This window comes from Molothrus ater, chromosome 4 (genome assembly GCF_012460135.2).
Source record: "Molothrus ater isolate BHLD 08-10-18 breed brown headed cowbird chromosome 4, BPBGC_Mater_1.1, whole genome shotgun sequence".
Lineage (NCBI taxonomy): Eukaryota > Metazoa > Chordata > Aves > Passeriformes > Icteridae > Molothrus > Molothrus ater.
The window spans coordinates 28,004,946-28,028,107 of record NC_050481.2 but is presented as its reverse complement, the minus strand read 5'-3'; the positions used below and the strand labels follow the sequence as shown (position 1 = coordinate 28,028,107).

Here is a 23,162-nt window from a genome sequence, read left to right as displayed (position 1 = left end):
GCGAAGCTCAGTTGTCTGTGGCTCCTCACAATGACTTTTTGTCTTGTGTCACAACTCGATGCCATCAGGCTTCAGGTTCAGGAGCAGAAGAGACTAAAACTGTCCATTTGAACCACTCATTTCCTTTTTGAGTTTTATGTAGATCTCACTATACCACCAATGTTGCTTTTAAAATTTTCCTGCCTTTGCAATTTATTTTCTAAGCAGTCAGAGTATCTCTTCTTTATGCTATACACTTGGCTTGGAGATGATATCTAGCTTTTCTTCCATATTTTAGTATTTTAAATACATGCTCAGCATTATGTAATTTACACTCAGTGGTGATAATTACAGATACATAAAGAGTAAACAACTTTATCCAATGTCACAGTAGGAGTGTTGCTGTAAAGTATAAGGCCAAGGAAAACTTAAGGCTCAGTGCTAAGTGAATGAACCCTGAATGTAATCCTATTAAAAATTTGATTACAAAAATCTGAATGAAATTGCAAACAAGGCTCTTTGTATGACGTATCTCATCCCATCCAGGTTAAGAACCAGCTGAATCCTACAACCAATATAGAGAAAAGCAATTGCAAAGAAAACAAGGACAACCAACTTTTTTTCCCTACTTACTAGGAGCAATATAAAAAACAGTTTGCCTTAGGAAATTGGTTTATAAATTTCTTTGTTTTTACCATCCTCCATGGCTGGCTAAGGTACTTCATTTGTTAATGATGTAGTTTCCTGTAAAGTTCAAAGTATGTAAGTGTAGGAGTCCTGCCTGAATATCAAACTCAGCTAGGGAGGAGTTGAGTGGTGACCAGGAAAAAACAGCTCAAGTGCAAGGAGCTGAAGGGATTTTGGAATACTTCTGTTCCGTGTTACTTTAAGAGAGCAAAAATGCATTCCAGACAGGTATATACCTGCCTAGAGCAGGCTCATGAATGTCACCTCTTCCTCTCTTTCTATTGGTGAAGCAATCATAGCATCCAGTCCATTGGTAATATAGACTTGATTGCCTTTTAGATTTGTAGCCAGTTTTTTTTTTTTTAATTTCATTAGTATGAGTGGAAATTCATTCAGACCATGTTATTAATACTGCGTTAAGGCTCTTTTTACTGACTATATTTGACCTTCTGATGTTGTCTAATTGGGTACAAACTATTGAGTACCTATTGCATTGCTGGACATCTAAAAAAACAAATAGCAAAACCCACAAATACTAAGAAAAGCAGTTTGAGCACTTGTGGATTTTTTTTTTAAGTATTAGCTCAGGTTTGAACACTTTTTTTAATAGAATCTTATTTTTTCTTACATTTTGAAAAATCTAGACAAAAATAACAAGTCAAATGCATGTAGTCTGGGCTAAAAATTATAGTTCTTCAAATGACCAAATCAAACCTAGTTTGTGGAACTTTAGTTAAAATGTTGAGCAATATTAAGTAAAGAAGTTGTGTAGCATGTACTTGTCTCAAAAACCTTAGCTTCTATGCAGTTTTACAATTGCCTATTGTAGCCCAAAGGATTTTAAAGCACACTGCAAATACAAGGGAGTATAAACTACAACACATACTCTTGTTGATGGAAGTTCAATCTGCCAAGGCTTCTAAAACAAGTGGCTTGATTTACACAGGTGCTGTGTATTTACAGTTTCTTGTTTAGATTTTTCTTTGCCTGGTGGAAATAAAAGTCAGGCAACACTAAACTTGTTTTAAAATCAGTTTAGAGTTGTTAATGGTACTTTTGATTAAACTGTAGCCCACTCAAATACCATCAAAAATAATATTGGAGTGGGATAGTGCTGGAATATTCTTTGTCCAAAATGCAGTCAAAATTGTCCTAACATTTTTTTTTCTCAGTTAGTACTTAGCTATGCCTATTCCAAGAACTGCCCTTGTTCATTTTATTTAATATTGGGGTGAGATTTTACTCTCTCCCATATTATGATTCTACTGGAACAAAAAAGCTGGGCAGGGGAAGTACAAAAATGAGCCAAATTTCACTATGCAGAAGAATATAAAAATGAGAAAGTTTGTTAAAGACTGGCAGCTAAGAGATTTCCATAACAAGTCATAAGTTCTTCCAACACACTATGGGCTGAAAATGTGCTGGCTAACCTGTATGACAACTGATGACAGGGATATAAAATAAAACTCAAGAAAGACAGAAAAAACTGTGGAAATTCCCAAGCTGTAGTCCTGGATGGGAGACATGTGGAAATAGACTGTCTGGAGTTGAAGGGACCATGAAGTTACTGCAAAAAGAGGCAGGTTGAACACAAAGAAATTACCAGGACTAACTGGCATTCTTTAAGAGCTCTGAAGGAATTTTGAAGTTGAATATCTGGGTTTCTAACAATGCAATATTTCATTTTTAGTATACTAGGACATGTGACCAACCAGGAGCTGATGCCCAAACCCAGCTTCTCAGGCAACCCTGCGACCTAGAAGCAGGTTAATGTATCATTTCTACTGGACAAACTAATAAAAGTGTTAATAAAAAAAGTCTTCTGTAATGTGAAGCCTGACTTTATGAATTTCTTGTATTTTTTTTTCTTTGAGTCAGTAAACCTGGTTAAGTCAGTAACTGACTGGGTATGTTTGGATAACTGACCAAAGCCAGGAGACAGGCAACTGGGAAAAATCTTTTTTTGCTAGCAATACAAAGTGTTCAGTGTAGCAAGGAAAAAGGCTAATGGGGGCAGGGAATGAGACATTTAGTCTCATTTAGACATTTACTACATTTATGCAGTAAAATGTCAGATGATATTCATTACAGGTAAAACCAAAGTAGTGCAAGTGAAGAAAAGCAGTCCTATGGTATCATCCAAAATTAGAGGATTTGAGCAGGCTATTAGTGCTGAGGAATAAGACCACGCAGTTCCATGAGAACAGCAACTTGTTGCTAGGCAGCAGATCAAAAAGCTAATGAAGTACTAGGAATTATTAGAGAAGGAATAGAGAACAAAACAGGACATAATTATGGCAATGCATGAATTATATGGCTCATCCCAAAGTTGAGTATCATGTGCAGCTCTTCTCCTGTCATCTCAAAATAGTTACAGAAAAGCTGGAAAAGGTTGAGGGGAGAGCAGTGTGTGTGGTGGAGTTGGTTCTCTACAGGGCCCAATTAACTAGACTGGAGCCCTTCAAAAAAGAAATTATGGGAATGTGTAAATCATTGGAATTGCCTAGAGGGCAGGCAGTGATGGAGAATAAGATGAATAAGGGACTGGCAGTTGAGCCCTAGCAGGAGCCAGGCTCAAAGCAAACTAGGGGGAGTGATGCCTTGTGAAGGCTGACCTAGAACAGAGACTAGATGGAGCAAAAGATAAAGTAGGTATTTATTAAGAGGCCTCAATAGATCCACCTTGGGCAGCACAACCCAAAAGGCCACAAAATGTACAACTGGTCACAGGGTCTCACACTTTTATAAGTTCTGGTCCACTTGCATATTGGAGCTAATTGTCCAATTACAGCTTTAGCCCATGAAGTCCATCCTTCTTGTTTTCGCTCTTCAGTCCACCGTTGTTTATGCCTGAAATTTGGATCATTTGTCCTTGGTCCCCAGCTAGAGAAGGAATTGTTTTGTCTACCTATCCTATGAAGAGAGCTAGAGAGCTTATTATCCCCTAATATGAAGCATAGACTTACTCACTAAGGCAGATCAGAATCTGAAAAATATAAAAGCTAAAACCTGAGGCATCAGGACTGTTCCTTCATGCACTGGGTAGGAAAGACCCTCAGGGTGCAAAAAGTTGATGATGCCTAGGACAGACTGGGTGCATGCTTGGGGAAGAGATACGCTGCATGCTGAGTTATAGACCAGTGGGTCAACACAGCCAACCACAATTAATCAGGAAGTAGAGGATGAATGTAGAGAGAAGTTTTTCTATGCTTGAGCTCTTTTTCTTTGTTGTTACTTGTTTGGTGGTGGTTGTTGTATGTAACTTGTGTTCGCTCATAGAGTTAAAATACAGGAAGATGCTGAAATGATAAATGGAATGTCCCAGCTCTCCAATGTAAAAGTGGTTTTTGATAGAAATTAATATCAGGTTATTTCTGATAAATCCTAAAATCTTTTATCTAATTCATCTTTAAATTCTCTGATTTTTCATTACAGGAATAAGCAAACTTTCCCAGGTGTCTGGTAGTCCTTTGAATTTTCAGAAATTATTTTTAATATCAAAACATAGCATCATAAACCTGTAAAAAATGTCCCCTTCAAAAATATTCTACCTAGCAAAGGCATCTCTTGACTGTAGAATTGTCTGCCCTTTGCAAGAAAGCTTATTTCTCAGTAGAACTGAAGTGCTTTAAAATCCCTCTGTCAGGATAAAAGTGAGATTTCTCAGTTACACCAGAGGCTCCTTTATTGATATGTATATAGGCATTGTAAAACTGTTAATTGAAAAAATAATTCTTTGGCTGTTAGCTCAATACCAGGAGCTTGAAAACTGTGATTCCACAGCACTAATATTCAAAAGACATTTATAGAAGAAGGTGTTCTATAAAAGCAGAACTTTGTTTCTTAAGACTTTGTTTCCATTATACAGATAGCCCTTTGGAAGAATTTCCTACCCTGCTTCACTGTGCCGCCAGATTTGGCTTGAAGAAACTTGCAGCATTTCTACTCAGTTGTCCTGAGGCCACACGGGCTTGCAAAATAACCAATAAATATGGAGATGATCCAGAGAGTATTGCGAAGAAGCACGGGCACAAGGAATTAAGAAAATTAATCAAAGAATTGTCAGTAAGTCCACGTGCTTTCCATATGTCATCTACAACTAGGGGGCTAAGATGTTGTACTACTGAGATCCCATAGCCTTCTTGTAAAGGCTAATACGTTGTAGTCCTTCTGTCTGAAAATATTGTTGTACTCTTGTCTGAGAAAGAGGGGTCAAAATGGGGTACAGCCACTTTCTTTGTGCACTGATGGTGAAGATCAGAGGTTTTTCACTGCTCGAATCTTAGGCATGTAATGGAAAGGAGAACAGGGAGCCAGAAGTACCTTATGTGGCCTGGTTAGATTGGTGTTTCCAGCAACCAAATAATGGTTATATTTTAAGTAGTCTAGACCAGCTGTCTAGGTAGGAGCTAAAGACTTCTTTAAAGGTCACTTTAAAAGGGACTTTGAACTCTCTTAGCACTGCTGTTCTTCACCGTTCAAAAATGAGTTGTTTCCCTGCCATGGTTGTTTGTGCCACTGTGACCAAAGGGTAAATTTTATCACCTTTAGATGGAGTAAATATTTCTTCATCTGGGTATGTAGGAGGGTTTGGGGCAATAGTTGCTCTTCCATGTGAAAGGTAATAGTGAAATGAGGGTCTTTCCATAGTTCTACCATGCAAATTATTGCAAATGAAATCTAACAGAATTGCAGCAAAAAAGCAATGTACTATAGTGACATTTGAGAGCTTTAACCTATTTCAACTCTTTTTGGGCTAGCTGCAATATGTAAAGATATGGTAATTCTACAGTTTTTGATACTGCAATTGAGCTCAAATTTAACTCAAGAAAATATGTTCCTCTCTACCATCCAGCATAAAGCTGTACATAAAACCATGCTGTCTTCCTGGATCACGGTGTTAGTAATTTCACATTTAACAAATCCCCACAGTCATCCTTGCACTGGTCAGTCTGACATGTAAGCTCAAGCTTTTCAGTTCTTGGAGTTTACCAGTTTAGCTTGAAGAGAATGGAACTGTATTCCCTAACCTCCCTACCTGAGTATTTGGCTAGGTGCTGTTTTTGTATGGTCAGATACTCCCAGTAAAGTTGCATATCAAGGATTGGTAAGAACAGGCAGAATATGAATAAGGTGATACTTAAGTCTTGGTGAAATACCTTGATTTCTTTTCCAAGATGATCATATGAGCTGAAGGGTTGACACATGGATGAAAAACCATTTTGGAAACATGGTTTCCTTTGATAATTTTTCATGTTTAATGATAATGAATAATTCCATTGGACATTTTTTTTTACACTAGTGTTGTAGAAATTCAATTTCTGATGTGTCTTTGTTGTGCACTCCACATGGAACTGGCAGTTTCAGAAAATAGGTAATTTTGTTTTTATCCTAATACACTCATACTCTGGTCTAGGGCTTCTTCAAGGGAAGACAAGCATGCATGGTACAGGCAGACTAAGGTGATACACAGAGAGTACATGGCAATTCTAGAGTCTTTTCACTTTTTAATAGACCTTGTCAGTGATGGAAGGCAGTGCTTGTGAGGGTGGTTTATTTTACTCTGAAAAGCATGTATAGTGTGTGCATACTTCTGGTTAGCTTTTCTTTATTAATAAGATTATTAATTGTCCTAATAAAGTCTAAATATAAATTTGTCAGTCTAAAACATGTATTTAAAATGGCAACTGAGCTCTACAATGTAATTTTTCTTTAAAATACTTCTCTGATGGTACATGCCTGCTATTGTTTGCACATAAACAGTTAAAAACAACTGTTCTCTGCTTTCCCAAGGATGAACACTTATACCAGTATTGAAGTAAAAACTACTCTTTGGACACTGTAAATGTGTGTAGTCTGGATAGGACATTCAGTTGTACTACCTGTTTTCAGTTGATTCAAATGGCTTTGCTTACTAATGCAACACAAGTAAAAATCTGAGTGTGCTTCAAGTCTGCCAAATGTGTAATATGATACTATAGAAACATTAGCTCCAACCACTGGAAGAAAAATGGCTTATTTGTGTCCACTGTAATAGTGCACTTAAGCAAAAACACTTACTGTACCTCTGTAATTGATGGGAATATGGAAAAGAAATATTTGCATGGCTCTGGGCCAAGAAGAATTTAGTTTAACCATGTTCCTGGAACTTCCCATTACAGCTGTAATGTTGACATTACTTATTATTAAAATACAAGTACTTTTGCATTTGGCATACCTCTCACTGTTTCAAAAGTGTTACTTGTGTTTGGCTGTTCCTTTAAGGAATAGCCCCAAAACACACATAGTAAATCATTGCTTCTATCTTAAAGAGCAGTAGGGTTCCAGAAAAATGAATGCATTAAAACATACATTTGATTTTTCCAGAATCCTGCAAAGTGTCTTTCATTTGTTGGAGAAAAAGCAACAAAACCCAGAAGTGTGATTTTGAGCTGAGAATTCTTAGGGGAGTAAGAATTCCCTGATGATGATTAGAGAGAGGGCATCAAAAGATGAAGTGGCAACACCTCAGCTACTATTTCTACCTTCAAGCCCAGCAGGCTGTACAGCCCTTTTTGGTGTCTGCTGAGCAGATCAGTGCTCAGAGCTTTTATTTGCTACTGCTTTGTTGCTAAGGCCCTCCAGCTTCCCTGTCAGCAGGCTTAATAGAAAGGTGCTCAGGGCTCTGTTGGCAAAGGTGAGCCATGAGAGCTAGCTGGCTTTCACAGGGGTCATCTGAATGGCATGAGTGCCCTGTCTCTGTTTAAAAGGAAAACCTCTTTCTGCAGCTGGACCCCGACAGTGTCGATGTGGGGAGTGTTACAGCCACAGAAAACAGATCTGGAGTGCCTGGTGGCTGTGCTGGGAGCTGATCTCCTGATGTGTCAGAGCAAAGCACAAAGGAAGAATCCCACATCATGAGGCATGCTCCTCAGCTGGATGAACACACAGATTCTTCTGCTTTTAGTACCAGTGTTAAGTGCAGTGCAGGGTCATTAAATGCTAAAACCTCACACCCATTGTGATCCTGTATATATCTGTGCTTCCACCATGGTAGTGTCTGCCTTCTCTGTCAGAATTTCTGCATTTCAGATGCTCCTTGAAAATGTCTGCTCTGGTGAGAGAACACTACAATACTTGAAGGATTTGCATTAAAGGTACTAAAATGGTGAAACTGTGCCTGAAAGAGTCTTCAGTGGGGATTATAATGAAACTCAGTTTCAAATGTGCCAGCAGTTTATTAAGCAAATTGTATTTTTTTGCATTTTAGCACAATGGACATTCATTTCTAATTTCTGCATGTTTCATTATAGTTCAGATAAAGTAATTCCCTCTTCTGTAGCATAAAAGAGGGACACACTTAACACTCCGCAATAACATGCTGAATTGTCAGTCTTTTGATTTTTATTCCTCTATACCTTCAAGTATTTGAATGTTTTCCACAATTGCCTATAGGCTGAATTGTTAGAATCAAGTGTGTCTATTTAAAACTACTAAGAGACATTTGGTAGGAATTCTGGCAGGAGTCCTTGTATTTGAGCCTTTGAGGCTTGGTTGATCCAGCTGATAGCTCAAATGCCAGTAGGAAATGCTTTCCATTAGCCACAGGTCAAAACATACCTGCAGTCAGCTGTTCCAGTACCTGTGACAGGTATTTGTAAAGTGACAGTAGTTCTCTGGCATATCAGAGCTCTATTTCAGATGTTTGCCTTCTGCATATGCTCTGTCTCTGAAAGCTGCTTTGACATGAGCTTGTTCTTCTTGCCACCAGCTGTGACTTTCTAAGTCTGTGTAAAAAAGTCTACCTCCAGATCATAAAGAAATCACTGAAATTATGTTCTTATCCAGCACACAAAGTAAGACTTTAAAAATAATGCTTAGAAATTGTCTCTTATCTAGGTGAGTAAGGAGGGGAGTATGTTCAATTTGTGACCTGACCATTTAAAATTGGAGGTCAGACTGGTAGCCAGTTTAGGCATTTGTGCTTTGGCACAGAAGTAATTCTTTGTTCCAGCACTTTGGGTTTCTAATTTCTTCTTTCTTTTAATGTGAGCTGTGTAGCTGAATGTGTCATAGCCAGGAAGATTACTGTGTACCACTGTGGTATACATCACAAAAAAACCCACAATTCAGAAAGTGTTTTATTGGTTGGTTAATGCAAATGCTTTCTGATTGCTGACTTCAGCCTTTAAAGCAGATTCCTAGGGGTGGCATAAACGTTGTTTAAATATAAAAATTGAAGGGTTGTTTTTTGTTGTCACCACACATTTGAGACAGCACAAATTATTTTTTATTTTTAAAATACCTTCTGACATTTCAGAATTGGTTACCAGAAGTCTAAGGCAGAAAAGGGAGGTCAATTGACCTTTTTTTCACCTGCCCTGTCGCCAGGTCTGTAACAATCTGCAGCAGAGCAGGAGACTGATAGAAGAATTTTCTTCCTCTGCCACTAGCAAAACTCTGTCTGGATTTCTTGTTTAACCTAATTTTCTGTCTGCCTGCTTGAAGCACCCCTTAGGCAGCTATTGAAAATATAATAGGTATTTAATTCTGTACCTATTGGTGGAAATTCCTTCAGAATGGCATAGATTGAGATTGCCCTGCATGGCTGTTCAGAAGAAGCTTGTTTTCTTTCCAGAAGGGAGAGTTACATCAATTCTAACTCATCTGAGCTACATCCTGCAAAGCCTAGGCCCTGAGTTACTGGGTTCACTGCTGTTAGAAGTTCCCTCAGTAGCAGAGAGAAGCACAGTCTTACAGCTGGTCATAATTTTCACTCAGAGCCTATTCTATAAAGATATATGTTTTGGATAGCAGGGGAGGGAGGAAAGACATTTTTCTTCCTGAAATGCCAAGCTGTATTTTTATAAATCATAGCAGACTTAAAGGATGGGCAGAAATGTAGTTTGAGAAGTAACTCATCATTGTACACCTCTCCCCTTTCATCTCTTACTTTGAAGTGCGTGGTTGAACCAGAATATAGAATTTCATGAAGTATCTTCAGCTTGATGAAATAGAAAGCAGTCTACAGAAATAGGGTGTTTTGGAAATTGAGGGTACTTTTCATCTCAGTTGTTTTATGTGAAAAGAATCTTACTTGGCTTTGTAGCTACTATTGCCAAATGACAGGAAATCTTTAGACTGCAGGAATCCCTTCACCAAGGATTCTCATAATTTGCTGAGGAGTTCTAGAAGCTCTTTAGAAATCAGCACTTTCTGAACACAGATGTATTATTCTTCCATTTATTTTTAGCTTTGTGTTTCTGTAAAAGGCTATGTAATGTGGCAGAGCTCCTCACCAAGAAGCAGATTTTTACATATGTTCGCAACATCTTCCTCAGCTATTAATTTTCTGCCAGTGAAGGATCATATGTAGAAAGATAAAGAATCTTAGATGAATCTGATTGCTGTCAATAGTTCTTTAATTACTTTAAATGCTATTGCAGCATCGCATGGGGCCGTAGCTCATTGCTTTCAAATATCTGGTAGACTATGTGACAGAGAAGAGGATTAGTCTGGTTTCCGAAATTCCTTCTAATTCACCAGTGAGTCCTTGGTGAAGGCTGCTGGATTTAATTCTTGCCACAATATTTTAGTGCACAGAAATGTCAATTGCATGCATTCTTTGGTACACTGGAAATTACCTAGCTGAAATGAATAAGTGACTGTATTCTTTGATACTCTTCAGTGAGTGAATATTCACAAATCAAATTCTTCAAGAGAGGCTTGCTATTATCCAGTCTTGGTGTTTTATGTTTTAGATTAGGTTTGGGGAATTTGTTTTGTTCATGTGTTCTCAGAGGGATGTGCTCCCTGTAATAAAAACTTGCTAGCATGTACTGCCTTTTGAGGTCAGGCAATTTATGCTTTAGTGAAGAGATAAGATACAGACTGAGCACAGAAAATTTTGGCTTCAAGAAGGAAAGACTAGATTTTTAATTTTGAAAAACCAGCCATTACACTACTACATACATTTTTTAAGTTTCTGTATTGACTTTTATTCAGGCTAGAATCTTGCACCTTAACTGTGATTACATCTCCTGTCAATAGCTATGCAATTGAGTGCAACCTTCTTGCAGAAAGAATGATAAGTGGAACCGTGGATTTGGAAACGTTACTTTTATATAAGATGCCTATTGAAATTTGTGTGGAATTTAGAATGAATGAGAATGATTTTTTCCAAAGAATTGTCTGGTATTTTGTCTCATCTTCTGATATTCCATAACTTTAGCAGTAACACAGTGGAAGTCAGTTATTTGCAATTCACTGTTAGTAAAAGCTTTTACAATTTTTAATGGGAACTTGAATACTAATGGAATTTCACACAAAATGCTTGTGAATTAGAAGTAGGGAAAATGCAAAAGGATTCCTTGATGATACCTCAGTTCTTAAATGTATTTAAGATTGTAATAGCTAAAATGGATTTTCACAGGTTTTTCTGACTGTTTGTTGGTGTGAGATGAGCAAATATACATGGCTAGAGGGGACCATTTGGGAAGGTGGGATGGGGAGTGTCCTATTTTTCAGAAGTACTCTGTAGGCTGAAAAGAACCATTCTTATAATCTACCTGTATTATTATTCTTTGAATTTGCTTGAACATCTAAAAAACATTTGGCTAAGCTGTTTCATGTTAATGAAAAATGCAAATGCAATACTTTATAGGAAAGAGAGAAAAGAAGTGACCGTGTTATGTTCCTGTAGAAATCAGTGGCATGCCTATATCAAATCTGACCTCTGTGTCTACAAACACCTGTGGATGTGAATAAATTGAAGTAGATAAAGACTCTGCACTAGACTGAGGATGTGTTAGCAAATGAGCTGTTTCTGCCTAACCTGTGTCATGGAAAGTGACCCAGTTGGACATGAAATACTGTTGTGTATACGGGGTCATTTTTCTATTCAGCTTCTTTAGAAACTGCTGAAGCTAGAAACATAGGAAGCTTGTAAAAGGTTAGAGATTTTTGTGGAGGTTGAGAACTTTTAGTCACTATGTTTTCATCATGAGGGCATGAGTTCTCTATCCAAATTACAAACGAGTTGCATGAAGTTAAGCAAAGAATTTTCCCAAGGAGAGATTACCCCACAGTTTTCTATTTTAACAGATGTTCCTTTCACCTTTCAATCAACCTTCCTGCGCTGGTGATATCACTAAATGTAATATTAGGTAGGGAGATCTTCTTCCTTAAATACAGACATCTCAGAAACCCTTACAATGCGAAGAAAAAAAATGAAGTTGTATAAAATTATCTGCTAGCCCATTTACTGCATGCAGAAGGAAGGATTGCTGCGGCATTTCAATGGAAAGTGTAGAAGCAAGTTTTAGGTCTTGCCTCTGTCAGTTGCAGCAATTTGAAGGTATATTTGTGGCTCTCATGAAGCAGGTTTATCTTTGCATAGCGTGTGCTGCCAGCCTAATTATCTGGAATATGCCCTTTGGCTGCCTCCCAGTGATCTGTGAGGAATCAAACGTTGTCATATCTTACAAGTTGTTGAGTACAAAGAAGGATAGTGTATCAGCAGTGCCTTTCTCCAGCCCCTCAGAAGGAAGAAAACACCAGAATTTAAAAGAAATACAAATAAAAAAAGACCACCACAGAGAAAAAAACAGTAATAAGGCTCTTTCAATTTCATGGGGGAAAATGAAGGAAGAGTAGGAGAGGTAAGGAGCTGTTAAAATTGTTGTGGTAATTATAATCTGCAAGCCAAAACCACCTACATTTTGAGTGACACTGTGAGGTCTGAGGGAAGTGTTTTTGATCTCAGAGCCGTAAGAAAAACTAGGTGGAGAAGCAAGAATTAATGAGTAAAGTTAGGTAAGAGGCTTGCTGAGTCCTTAGCAATCTGAAGTTTCAGTGCTCTGCACAGAACTAATAGTGAGTTACCAGGCTTTGCTTCAGCTGTAATTTATTGCTTAATTAGAAAAATTGTCTTTGGGCTCTACATCAATAGGATGACCATTAGGGAAAGGCATTTCTCAAAGCTACCAAACCCATTATATGGAAACTACCTAAGAAAATCCATTTCTGCCCTGCATAGTGTTAGTTCCTTTTAACGCACGCAGCCCTCCAAGGTCTCAATTTATAATTCTGTCTGAGGACCCTGCACAGAAGGAACACTCTTTATTTTGCCTTTGATTTTTCCTGTCCCCATATGTTTTACAATAAATTATTTAGTGTTTCATTGCCAGAACTATAGGGTGTCTAGTAATAATAATTATTTCTTCTGTTTGATGAGAGCTTAAAAATGTTTTCTGAGTTCCCACACCCTACCAAGCTCAAAAGAACCTGCAGGAGTTGACATAAAGATGTCTCCTTTTGTGGGGAAAAAGCCAATGTAACTGCTAATAGATTGCTTTATAATACATGTTAAATAACCATCACAATCACTGTAGTTGAAATTTATGGTGTGTATGTAGCAGACATGTGCAGGCCTCCTCAACCCCACGAGCCTCATGCCCGAATCTTCATCCTCATGTGTTGGAGTTTTGGGAGCTGCTCTTGGGCAGTTGTTAAAGGCTCCCCAAAGCTCTCACTGTGATGAGGCACATAACTGGATCTTAGCACTGTCTGATGATGCTAGCCTTCAGAGCCATGTTGGTGTGATTTTACTTGCTCCTGAGATTTCTGATTATTTTGCTGCTCCTGTACAGCCTTGGGATGTGACTTGGAAGCCAATATTTTGAAATATTAAAGAACTGCTTAGGACTTGCAGTTAGCCACCTGTGGCCTTCTGAATTCCACCTGAGTTCATCTGCTGTTAATAAATACAACTTTCTAAGAAGCCCAGGAATAAAAGTAGGCAGAGATGGCTTCTGCCATATAGAAGAGACTAGCAAGTCCTCCTTGGGCTAGAGAGGAAAACAGAAATGAGGTTCTGTGCCACCATGAAAGTAATAGAGTAAGTCTGACTCCTAATTGGATCATTCAATCAAGCCTTCAAAGATCCTTTTTAATTAGATGTATTTTAAAAAATGCTGCCAGTTGGTAGCCTGTACTATCTTACATAAATGGGTCAAAGGATTGAACAAAAGTTTCCATGGAGACTATATATGACTGCAAGGTGCTTTCCAAATTAATTAAAGTCTTGTGTTGCAAGGAAAAAGGTTAAAAGGTAACAAAATCTAGTACAGGTAAATAGATCTGCAGTCGATTCTGGCCACTGCGGCACTTGTCCTCACTGACAACACAATCAGTTAAGTTTTAACTGTAAATCTAGTGAATAATATAGCATTCTTTCTTCTCTTCATAACAGTTAAACAGGACAGATCCAGGTGCAAGGCTGAGTTAATCATGCACATACAGAACAAGAAAAAACTCTTCTGGAAAATCCAGAACACATAATTTCAGAATTTTGAAAGTAGTCATAATAAGTGAGAACTAGTAATATAATTTTTTCTAGATTATTAATTAAAGACTAGAGTTTTTATTTTTAACATTTTTCTTTTGTGCATATTAAATGCACCTGTGTAATGCAGAGAGAAAGATATTTCCTACTAGGTTTTTAGTAAATAAAACAACAAAGAAGCAAATTTGCATATAGAGTACATGTGAATTGCATTGTGTTCATAACAATTCAGTCAACACTGAAATGTTGATTGGATACTGCTTATTTGTTTAGATAGTAACTGTAGATTAATCCACAGTTTTTTCTGATTGCAGGAAATTTTGTGTTAGATTGGTACACAGATTGTTGTAATGGTCCTATCAGTGTTATTGCTTCTCCACCATGCTCATAACATGACAATATAGAGGATAGAAATGTGGTTTAGAGTAGCCCCTGAGTGAGTAAATATTTCCATGGTTATTGATGTCTTCAATTTTTGATCTCAGCATCGAGAGGAAATATATATGAACATCCCTATATCTAAATTGGTGTCAACAGTGTGATTTAACAAAGTTATTCTAGCCTTTGGCTCATAAAATTTGCAATTCTGTTTTTAGCAAAACATTTTGTAATTCTAAAGATGTTCTTCATTTTATCCTTTGAGTGTTGCTTTAGATGTAATATAAGCCACACTGATATGTGAATATGTAAAAGCACATGATCTTTTCTAGAGCTCAGATACATGAAACTTTATGCATTAAAATGTGATATTATCAATTAAAACTGGAATTATCTCACATTACAAAGATCTGTCAGTATTTGTCATCCTGTAGATCAACAGTTAATTACTGAACTGTATATTAAATTTTTATCCCAGCTCCTGTCTTTTTTAAGAATTTCATGCTCAGAGTATACTAATTTTTTTAAGATTAAAGTTGGAAGTTTATTTGGTAAATATACAAATTAGAAAGATTAGAGACCCTCTGTTCCTATCACCTTTAATGGTCTGCAGAAATGACTGGAAATCTAAGTTCAGAAATCCCAACAAAATTATTGCCCCTGACCCATTCAGATCATGTATTACGTCTGGGTACAGAAGAAGAAGAATTCTTTGAATCATGAACTTAATGTGTGTTATTCCACAATTTTGCTGTCTGCAGCTGTTGAGAGCAATGAATGTCAGAGCAGTGCCTTCCTGTGTATTTGCAAGGCTCTGAGTCTGGATCTGCCTCACTGTTACTCCCATCTCAGCTATTCTCTGAAACAGGGCAGAGCCATGAGAATCTAACATACCTGCCTCAATAAAATGTCATATTCTATTTGGGCTTTTAAATCTATTTCACATTATAATCACACTTTTTGATATGCTATGGATTAGGAATGAGATGCAGTTTCATTGTAGGCTTTTCCCATTAACACTAGGATAGTGTTTATTTTAGCATCATCCATAAGAACTTTATTCTATCCAAAAAACCCCCAATACCATCAACGCTCAAAATAATAATAGTGATGTGCAGCTTTTGAATAGTGTTTGCAGGAACACAAAATTCTGTGTCTCTTTTGTGATGGTGGATCCTCTTTCCCTTTTCCATCTGTACATGATGATTAGACATTATGGCTGAGTGAGCTTGGTTTGTTTGAGATGGAAGAGGTCTAAATGTTGTCCAGGAAAAGTCTTTATGTTCTGGGAGAATCCTTTAATAGACATAATTCTGGTTAGCATAATATTTTGTCAAGAACCCAATTATGTGAAAAAATTAAATTTTTCCTCAGAGTGGCTCCTGAAGACACATTTTATTTTTTGCCAGTCTCTTTCTTCTGTCTTTTTACAATTACTTTAACTTCATGCACTGGAAGATGGTAAAAAAATTGTTAATGTGTCAGGCATCTTTAAACCAGCTTCTGTTTCAGATTAGTCTTAGACTGTGTTTCAGATTAGTCTTAGACTGTACTCTGGCAGACTTATTCAGTCTTTCAGAGTGCTCAGCAAATGGAGTATTAGACCTCTGAACCATCACAGGTTCAATCAATGCCACTAGGACTTTGGAATGGAGTAGATCTCCTACAGAGAAGTTCTTCAGTCCTTCAGAAAATAAAAAACCCTATTTCCCTAACCCTTTTATATGAAAAGGGCTGGAGTAAGTAAAAAAAAAAAAAGAAAAAGAAAAAAATAAAAATAAAAAGATGACAGTAAAAGAATGATTAGGTCAGAGTCCAAAACTTATTTGCAAAGGACAGGACAGTGCAGAGCAGAAGGCAAAATGTAGATGTGACACTAATCCATGGGCTGTGCCAGGACCCATGGGAGGACAAGGAATCATTGCAGAAATTTAATCTGATTTCTATGCTACCAATCAATTCTATTTCACAGAAGTTATTTATGTAAAATTTAGATTGGTGATTGACCATTTTGTTTGTTTGAATAGTGATGGATTTGTGAGCATCTACCCGATTCTTCATAATTTTGGCAAGTGGCAGTGCTACAGTTTGCCTGTGAGGTTATGTTCTTTGGGCTGAGCAAGTAGATGATTCTGTCCCAGGAGACTTGGTAAAGAGTCAAACCCCAGCTGAATACAAAGTTATCAAAGTAACTGAGTAAATTTTTTGTTACACCTGTTTTTTGTTGCTATTTTCATTGTAGACCATTGTTTTGATTATTTCAAATATCTATTCCCTTTATCAATTTATTTACGACTACTGCATTTTGCTATGACTTTGTTCCATAGTTCCAAGCCCTCAATAAACCTGTGGTAGTTTAGGTGCTTTCACTGTCATTTCCTCTTTGTCACTTCTTCTCTCAGTCAAAATTATGTTCATCTTTCTCTTAATCAGGGCAGTGCAACACTTATTAAGAAAAGGATGAACACCTTTGGGGCTGTTAGATTTTATTTTCTGCACAGAAGTAACGGGAGGGTGTTTTCTAGGATTTGAGAAAAATAAAGGGAATATAAGTCTGGAACTTTTGTTGTATGTATGCATAGATTTTTTATGTATGTGAGTTTTTTGGTTATTGCTACTACCTAAATTCTGTATGCTAATAAAATGATGGTGTTTGTACAAGATCCTGCTGTATTAATTATGTATGATATGTGGATATGTTAAGAAGATGTAAAGCTATTTTAGTCTACTGTTAATTTTCTCTGACTTAGTAGTGCTGACTGGTGGAATTGGAACATGACAGAGCTGTTGTTCAGCCTTACGTGTTCTTATTCCACATAGAGAAATGTTTTACACCTTCATATCAGAAGAGTCTCTTTTCCTTTGAGATATGGGTCCTGACTTCTCTCTCTGTTCCCCTTTGTAACTCCTCTTAATGCCCTCAGTGGAGTTCACAGTACATCTAAATGATAATACCCTTGGAAGATACCCCTGAAATAGCTTCTAGTTCTGGAAAAAAGGCAGCAGATCTGCCCTTTTGAAATGATGGGTTACCCTGTCCAATACTGCTTGTACTGCTTATCAGCACACAAAAAGAGGAAAAAAAATGGCTGGAGCAGAGGTTGGAGCATAGCTTCATTTCACCTGATGTTTTCTGTGATTGATAGCAAGCTGCAGTGATCTGCTCCAAGAACAACTATATTTGTGTCTGTTTGCCACACTTGGAGGAGTATCAAGGCAGCCAGGGATTTGATGTTCAGATCACAGAGACCTGATAGTTTTTTGAACACAGGGGATTTGACCTAGGCAGTTACCTGATTGGAGAGTAATGCAAGTTAGAGCATTATTTCTGAAGAGAAGGAATCTGTTTGTATGACACATGCCATGTCTCTCTGGCTGTAAAGAGGAAAGCAGACAATGCTTTAGGAAAACAATACAGCTATCCTATAATAGGGGAGAGGGGAAAAAAAAGGAAGGATTCTGTGGTTAATAGTAATGGACAAAGAGTGATAGAAGCATTTTGGTCTGGTTTTGTATGCTAGTGTGGATGTTGTCAAAAATTTTACAACTGAACGCATTCTCTAAGAGAATCAATGTGTTTTTCAAGAAAATTACTGGAAAGATTAACCAGCTTCACAGCAAAGGAGACAGAATGGTAAATTCAGAATTAAAATTCAAGTCTTTCTTTCTTGTGAGTTTCTTGTGAGTATGGGAAAAATAGCCTTTTTTCCAGAAATTCTTGTTTCTTGTTGCAGACATGCTTTTTTGATCATACTGATGTTGTGAGGGAAATACATTATTCTCTAGGTAAACAGCAGCTGTTCCACATACAGGTGTTATGATTAAACTTCTGTATCCTCACTTAGCTAAATAAACATAATACCCTCAAGAAATTCTCTCTCTTGTGTTAAAGCTAGCAGTGCAAGGTGTTCCTGTGTCTGTATGTGTGTACCCTGTACATGTCCTTTAAAAAAACTTGGGCACCTACATGACAACACAGAAAATTAATTTTATGCATTACAGGTAAATTTGCAGTGTTAAAGGTGGCAGATAGGAAGACATTATTTGACAACCATTATTTTTTAGGTGCTTCCAGATCTTAGTCCTGCTGTAAATCTAGCAGTAGATTGGAGATGGACAGCTTGAGATGAGTATAGCTAAAATTACTTATGTAAGCCTCTGTTTGCAGATCAAATATATTCAAAAAGGATACCTGTGCAGTTGGGCTCAGATAAATGAAAAGTTTCAAACTTCTAGGTGTGAAGGACTGAGGAAGTAAAAACTGTTTTTTGCAGAAGTAAAATTTATTTTGAAACTTATGAAGTCTAGATAGACTTTTGCATTTGTTTTGGTGTGTTTTGCCTGGTGCAGTTTCTCTTTGTGCTTTTTCCCTGCCACAAAATCTGTGAACGTGTAAGTGGTTTAAGACCTATAGAATTCTCATTCTATGAATTCCACTATGTGTTATAGTGATAGTTTGAAAACATTTTTTAGATTAATTATGTTAAGTGTACAGTCACAAAATTCGCAACCTTATTACAGGAACAGAGTAACTTCAGTGACAACTGAGCTGTGTTATCAATTCACTTGCAAGTGGAGTATTTGTTATATATTCTCTAATTTGCTGTGTCTTTATCTAAAAGCAACGAGTAGCTAGATCTAGGTGATGAAAAACAGTGGCAATCTATATATTAAGTATCAGAAGGAAGTACTTCTGAACAAAATTAGTCCTGGAATCTATATTTTGCATCTGGTGGAAACAACATGACAGGACTCCTCCTTGGTTTTTGTACTTCCGTGACCAATAAAACATAGTCAGTAGAGAAAGGTTTGTGCTTTTTTTGGCTTCTGAGTCGTGTCCAAAATTGATTTGCACATGTTACCTGGCCTCTTGTTTTCATAAGAAACTGTAGGCTGTTCTTCACAAAACTGGAGGAAGTGGCTGGTGTGTTGTCAAGTATGCAGTGAGCAGGCAGGGCTTTTTGAGAGGTCAGACTGCATGTGAGGAGCTTGAGGAGAGGTTATCACTATCCAATCTCCATTCCACAACTGAGAGGTCTATGAGGGAAAAAGTAAGGCAAAGGAAAGGAATTTCTTTCCCTGCCATGTTTTTTGCTTTTCCCCACCACTCTTCCTTCTCTGGATGATTTTGAAGGATCCAGAGAGTGGCAGATTGTGCAAGTCTATTTCTGTGTTTGCAGTTCCCAAATCTTGTGGTATTATCAAGTTGTTTTGATTGGGGCTTTCTAAGTGGTGTTTACTGTAGCTGATGGTTCAGTCACAGCTGTTTCAGTAACTGTTACTGTCTCATTTATACATTTCATACTAAACAGACAAATTAAGTTTGGCAGGGATTCTTGCAGCAGGAGCTCAAGATTTATAACTGGTGCAATTACAAATCCCTCTCTCTCTGCAGAAACTGCAGGATAAGGAAGGGGTTTTGACTTCAGGGAGCATTGTGGTTCTCATTTCTGAATTTCATTCTGAATTGTGGATCTGCCATGTCTCCTACCAAAGGAATGATGGAGGGAGGAGTCTCCCTGTCCTTTTCCTGCTTCAGTGGGAGGGGAGGCATGTTTTGCTATAGATGTGGGCACACCTGTCCAGACCAGGTTCCCTTATGTTGTAGTGTACACTCAGAAAATCCTTCTTGCCTGGGATCACAGGAAAAGGCCAGCATTTAAACATAGGGAGAAATTTAAGACTGCCTGCAGGTAGGCCAGCAGAAATTTTACCATCCTCTTTTGATGTTGATAAATTGTATAACTGAATTTTGAAGTGATTTTTGTACTGCAGCAGTTTGGAAACTTAGACTAATACACATTTACTGAGGATTTCAGAGTAGCATCATGGCATTTGTTAGTATCAGAACTGCTGGGGCTTGTTCAGAAGGTTCCTTCTGGCTCCATTTTTGCATGCTAGTATGTGTATTTTTAATCCAGTCTAGAGACCAGTGCCTATCTCAATTTGCCAATCTGATGTTTGCTAATCCATTTTTGGGGCTTGGGATTCCCCACTCTCTTCTGAGTTACTCATTTCACGTACAGAGATGAGTCATACTCTTCTTGTGAGACTATTAAGACTCTTGGCACTAGAAATGGAACTAAATCACAGAGGAGGTTCTACAGAATCTTCTGATAAGAAGAATGCATACCAGTTGTCACTGATTCAATTGCTTGGGGAAATAGCTACATCACTTAATGGTTCAGAATTGAGGAGGCTGAAAGAAAAAGGAGCTTGACAGATGTGAATTTTAATTCAAATTATTGGGTTTTAGCCTAATGGTAAGAATTACTGAGTTTTAGCTTTGAACCCACAATAATTTTAACTAATATAGCACCATATTATGACCAATCACTGGTAATATGCTCTAACATTAGTGATGGTGCTAATGTATTATTCTTATGCTTTATTATTCATCAAGTTATTCCCTTGGATATTTCTTTTAATTTAGTTTCCCTTACTCCTGGACTTAGTCTGTCTTTAGCCTATTGTATGCAGGAGATATGCCTACCATTAGCAAATTTTACCGATTTCTCAGTTACAGAGAATTAGTTTATGCTCTTCCAGAAAGGTCTATGTATTAGCAGAGAACTTCCTCTTTATAGATACTTTTTAAGGAAGCTGAGAGGTTAGATGTACAAACCTGCCACAGATGTATTTCTGAAAATAAAAAAAAAAAACAGTTTTAAGGAAGAAAAAATTTACTGTGGTTATTTATGAAGTGCTTAGTGTTTTCTCCTTTTTAAATTTTTATTTTCTCTGAGTGTTGCAGAAAATGCTGAAACACCAGAAATAGCTAGAACTTGATGCAAGCAGCGTAAGACTTTCAGAGAGTGAAATATCCCATTATGGAGTCACCAGCATTATTTGTTATGGCACTTTCGTGGCAGATTTTAGTAGTGACTCTCATTTACACCCATATAAGAGATTACAACCAAGGCAAACAGGCTGGTAAGGAGTCTTCTCTATAAAACCCTGTTATCTTTCTCTGCTGTATAACAATATTTAACAAAATGCCTTTCTCTGGGTATTTTAATAATTGCTAGTTGAGCAACTTCACTCCTAGGTGTTGCATATTTGTTCACTGGGGCTTTTTTCCTATTTAATTATTCATCTTCAGCTGGGAGCAAAACAATGCAGGGCTTCAGTAAACTCAATGCAACGATGATGGTGAACTTGTAAGGGATAGGAGAGCTCTCAGGGAACATGAGGGCATTCTAATTTTTAAGTTACTTGGCATTTTTTCAAATACTCTTACTGATTAAGGCCTGGTTCTTTATTGAAGATTCTCTGTGTACTTATAAATTCTTAAAATGCAGTATTAGCTGTGATTTTTAAGATAGCTTCAGCTAAAAATATTTGATGCTGACTGTCAAAATACTGCTGGGGATGAATCTGATATTTGAAATGACTTGATGATGTTTTCTAAGCAGGTGTTTCCGGATTTTACAATAGTGGTGATCTTAGCAGCACAGTCTGAACTGGTCCAAATACGTTCAGATGGCTTATGTATGTGAGAAGTGGTTTTGTCAGAATGTCTCAAGCATGCTTGTTCGAGAGATGTGTATGACAGCAGCTCAGTATTCATAGCTGAAATATATTTTAGAGCATAGAATTAATTTGATTTGATAAGTGGCAGAAGAGATCTGTCTTTTTTTTATTATTATCAGCAAGGGTTTGTCTTCCCCTATCCCTATAGTTTTTAAATAATAAGAAAATAGGAGAAAAATTAATATTAATACTTTTCTGACCAGAAAGTGTTGTCATTTTACCTTTTAGCCTTAGTGCTGATTTCACAGAACATTGTTCAAGCTGTTTGTAATTATTTTAATTTTTATTTTGTTATCACTTATTGAGAAAAATTGTGCTTTTTGTGACTCAAGCATTGATTAATTCGATCCTAATTGTGGGACTAATGCCAGTAATACAGTTCTTCTCATTCCATCAGACAGGCTAAAAGATTGCCATTTTCTGCATTCTTCTTTTTCTTGTTTTAGTAAAGAAAAGCAGTTATTACATTTCTCCAATTTTCAGAAGTAAAAGGATTTTGCAGAATCTTTGAACATTAACTGAAGTTATTTCTCATTTGGAGATGAGGAAGTTCCTGACCTGAGTCAGAAGTTATCTGAATAATGAAACAGTTTCCTCTAACCTCTGCAGCAGTTGCAGTATGAAAAGAAAACTTTCACAATTCTAATGCATATATAACAGAGTATTGGGGTGCAGCTAGAATCTTATGCTCTTTATTCATGTCTCATCTCATTAAACTGGACCTGCTCATACAGATATATCTTGGGTTTTAGCAGAAATATTCTATATATAGGGCTGTGTGGGTTGGCTTGTGTCATGTTTGCTCTGTATTGGTTACAGTAGCCATGCACAGAGCTGGAGAGAGATGAGTTGTACTTCACTTTGCTTCCTCTTGCTCTACAAGGATACCCAAAGATAAAACTAGAGAATCTGTTTCCTGAAAAAGTTTGCTTTGGGGGCATTAGACTAGGGAGTATAAGGATGAGAGGTTAGATATTCTCCAGTGTTTGGAATCAGATACTGTGTCATTCAAAGCCACACATCCAGCCACATCAGCATGGTTCTCCTGAACCTCGGTGGAAACACTAAGGCAGAGGTTTGCATATGTGTCCTCTGGCCATGGACTTGTGGCCTGCTCAGTTTGGATGATTCATTGAGGATCTTTAGGAGTGTGCAGGCAATCTTCCATTTTACAGATGATGATTATGTTTTTCTGGGAAACATATGCAATGTACCCCTAATGCAGAGAAGACCTCACCCCCTCACCCAGTGGATGCAAATC

At 37.3% G+C, this 23,162-nt stretch overlaps 1 protein-coding gene across 1 annotated transcript in view; it reads left to right on the top strand.

Annotated features, from left to right (window-relative positions):
- The window catches only part of BANK1 (B cell scaffold protein with ankyrin repeats 1), a 134,713-nt gene that overhangs the window by 53,043 nt on the left and 58,508 nt on the right, over positions 1-23,162 (top strand). The window contains 1 exon segment of the mRNA XM_036382683.1: positions 4,535-4,731. Within this exon segment, the coding sequence (XP_036238576.1) occupies positions 4,535-4,731 (197 nt within the window).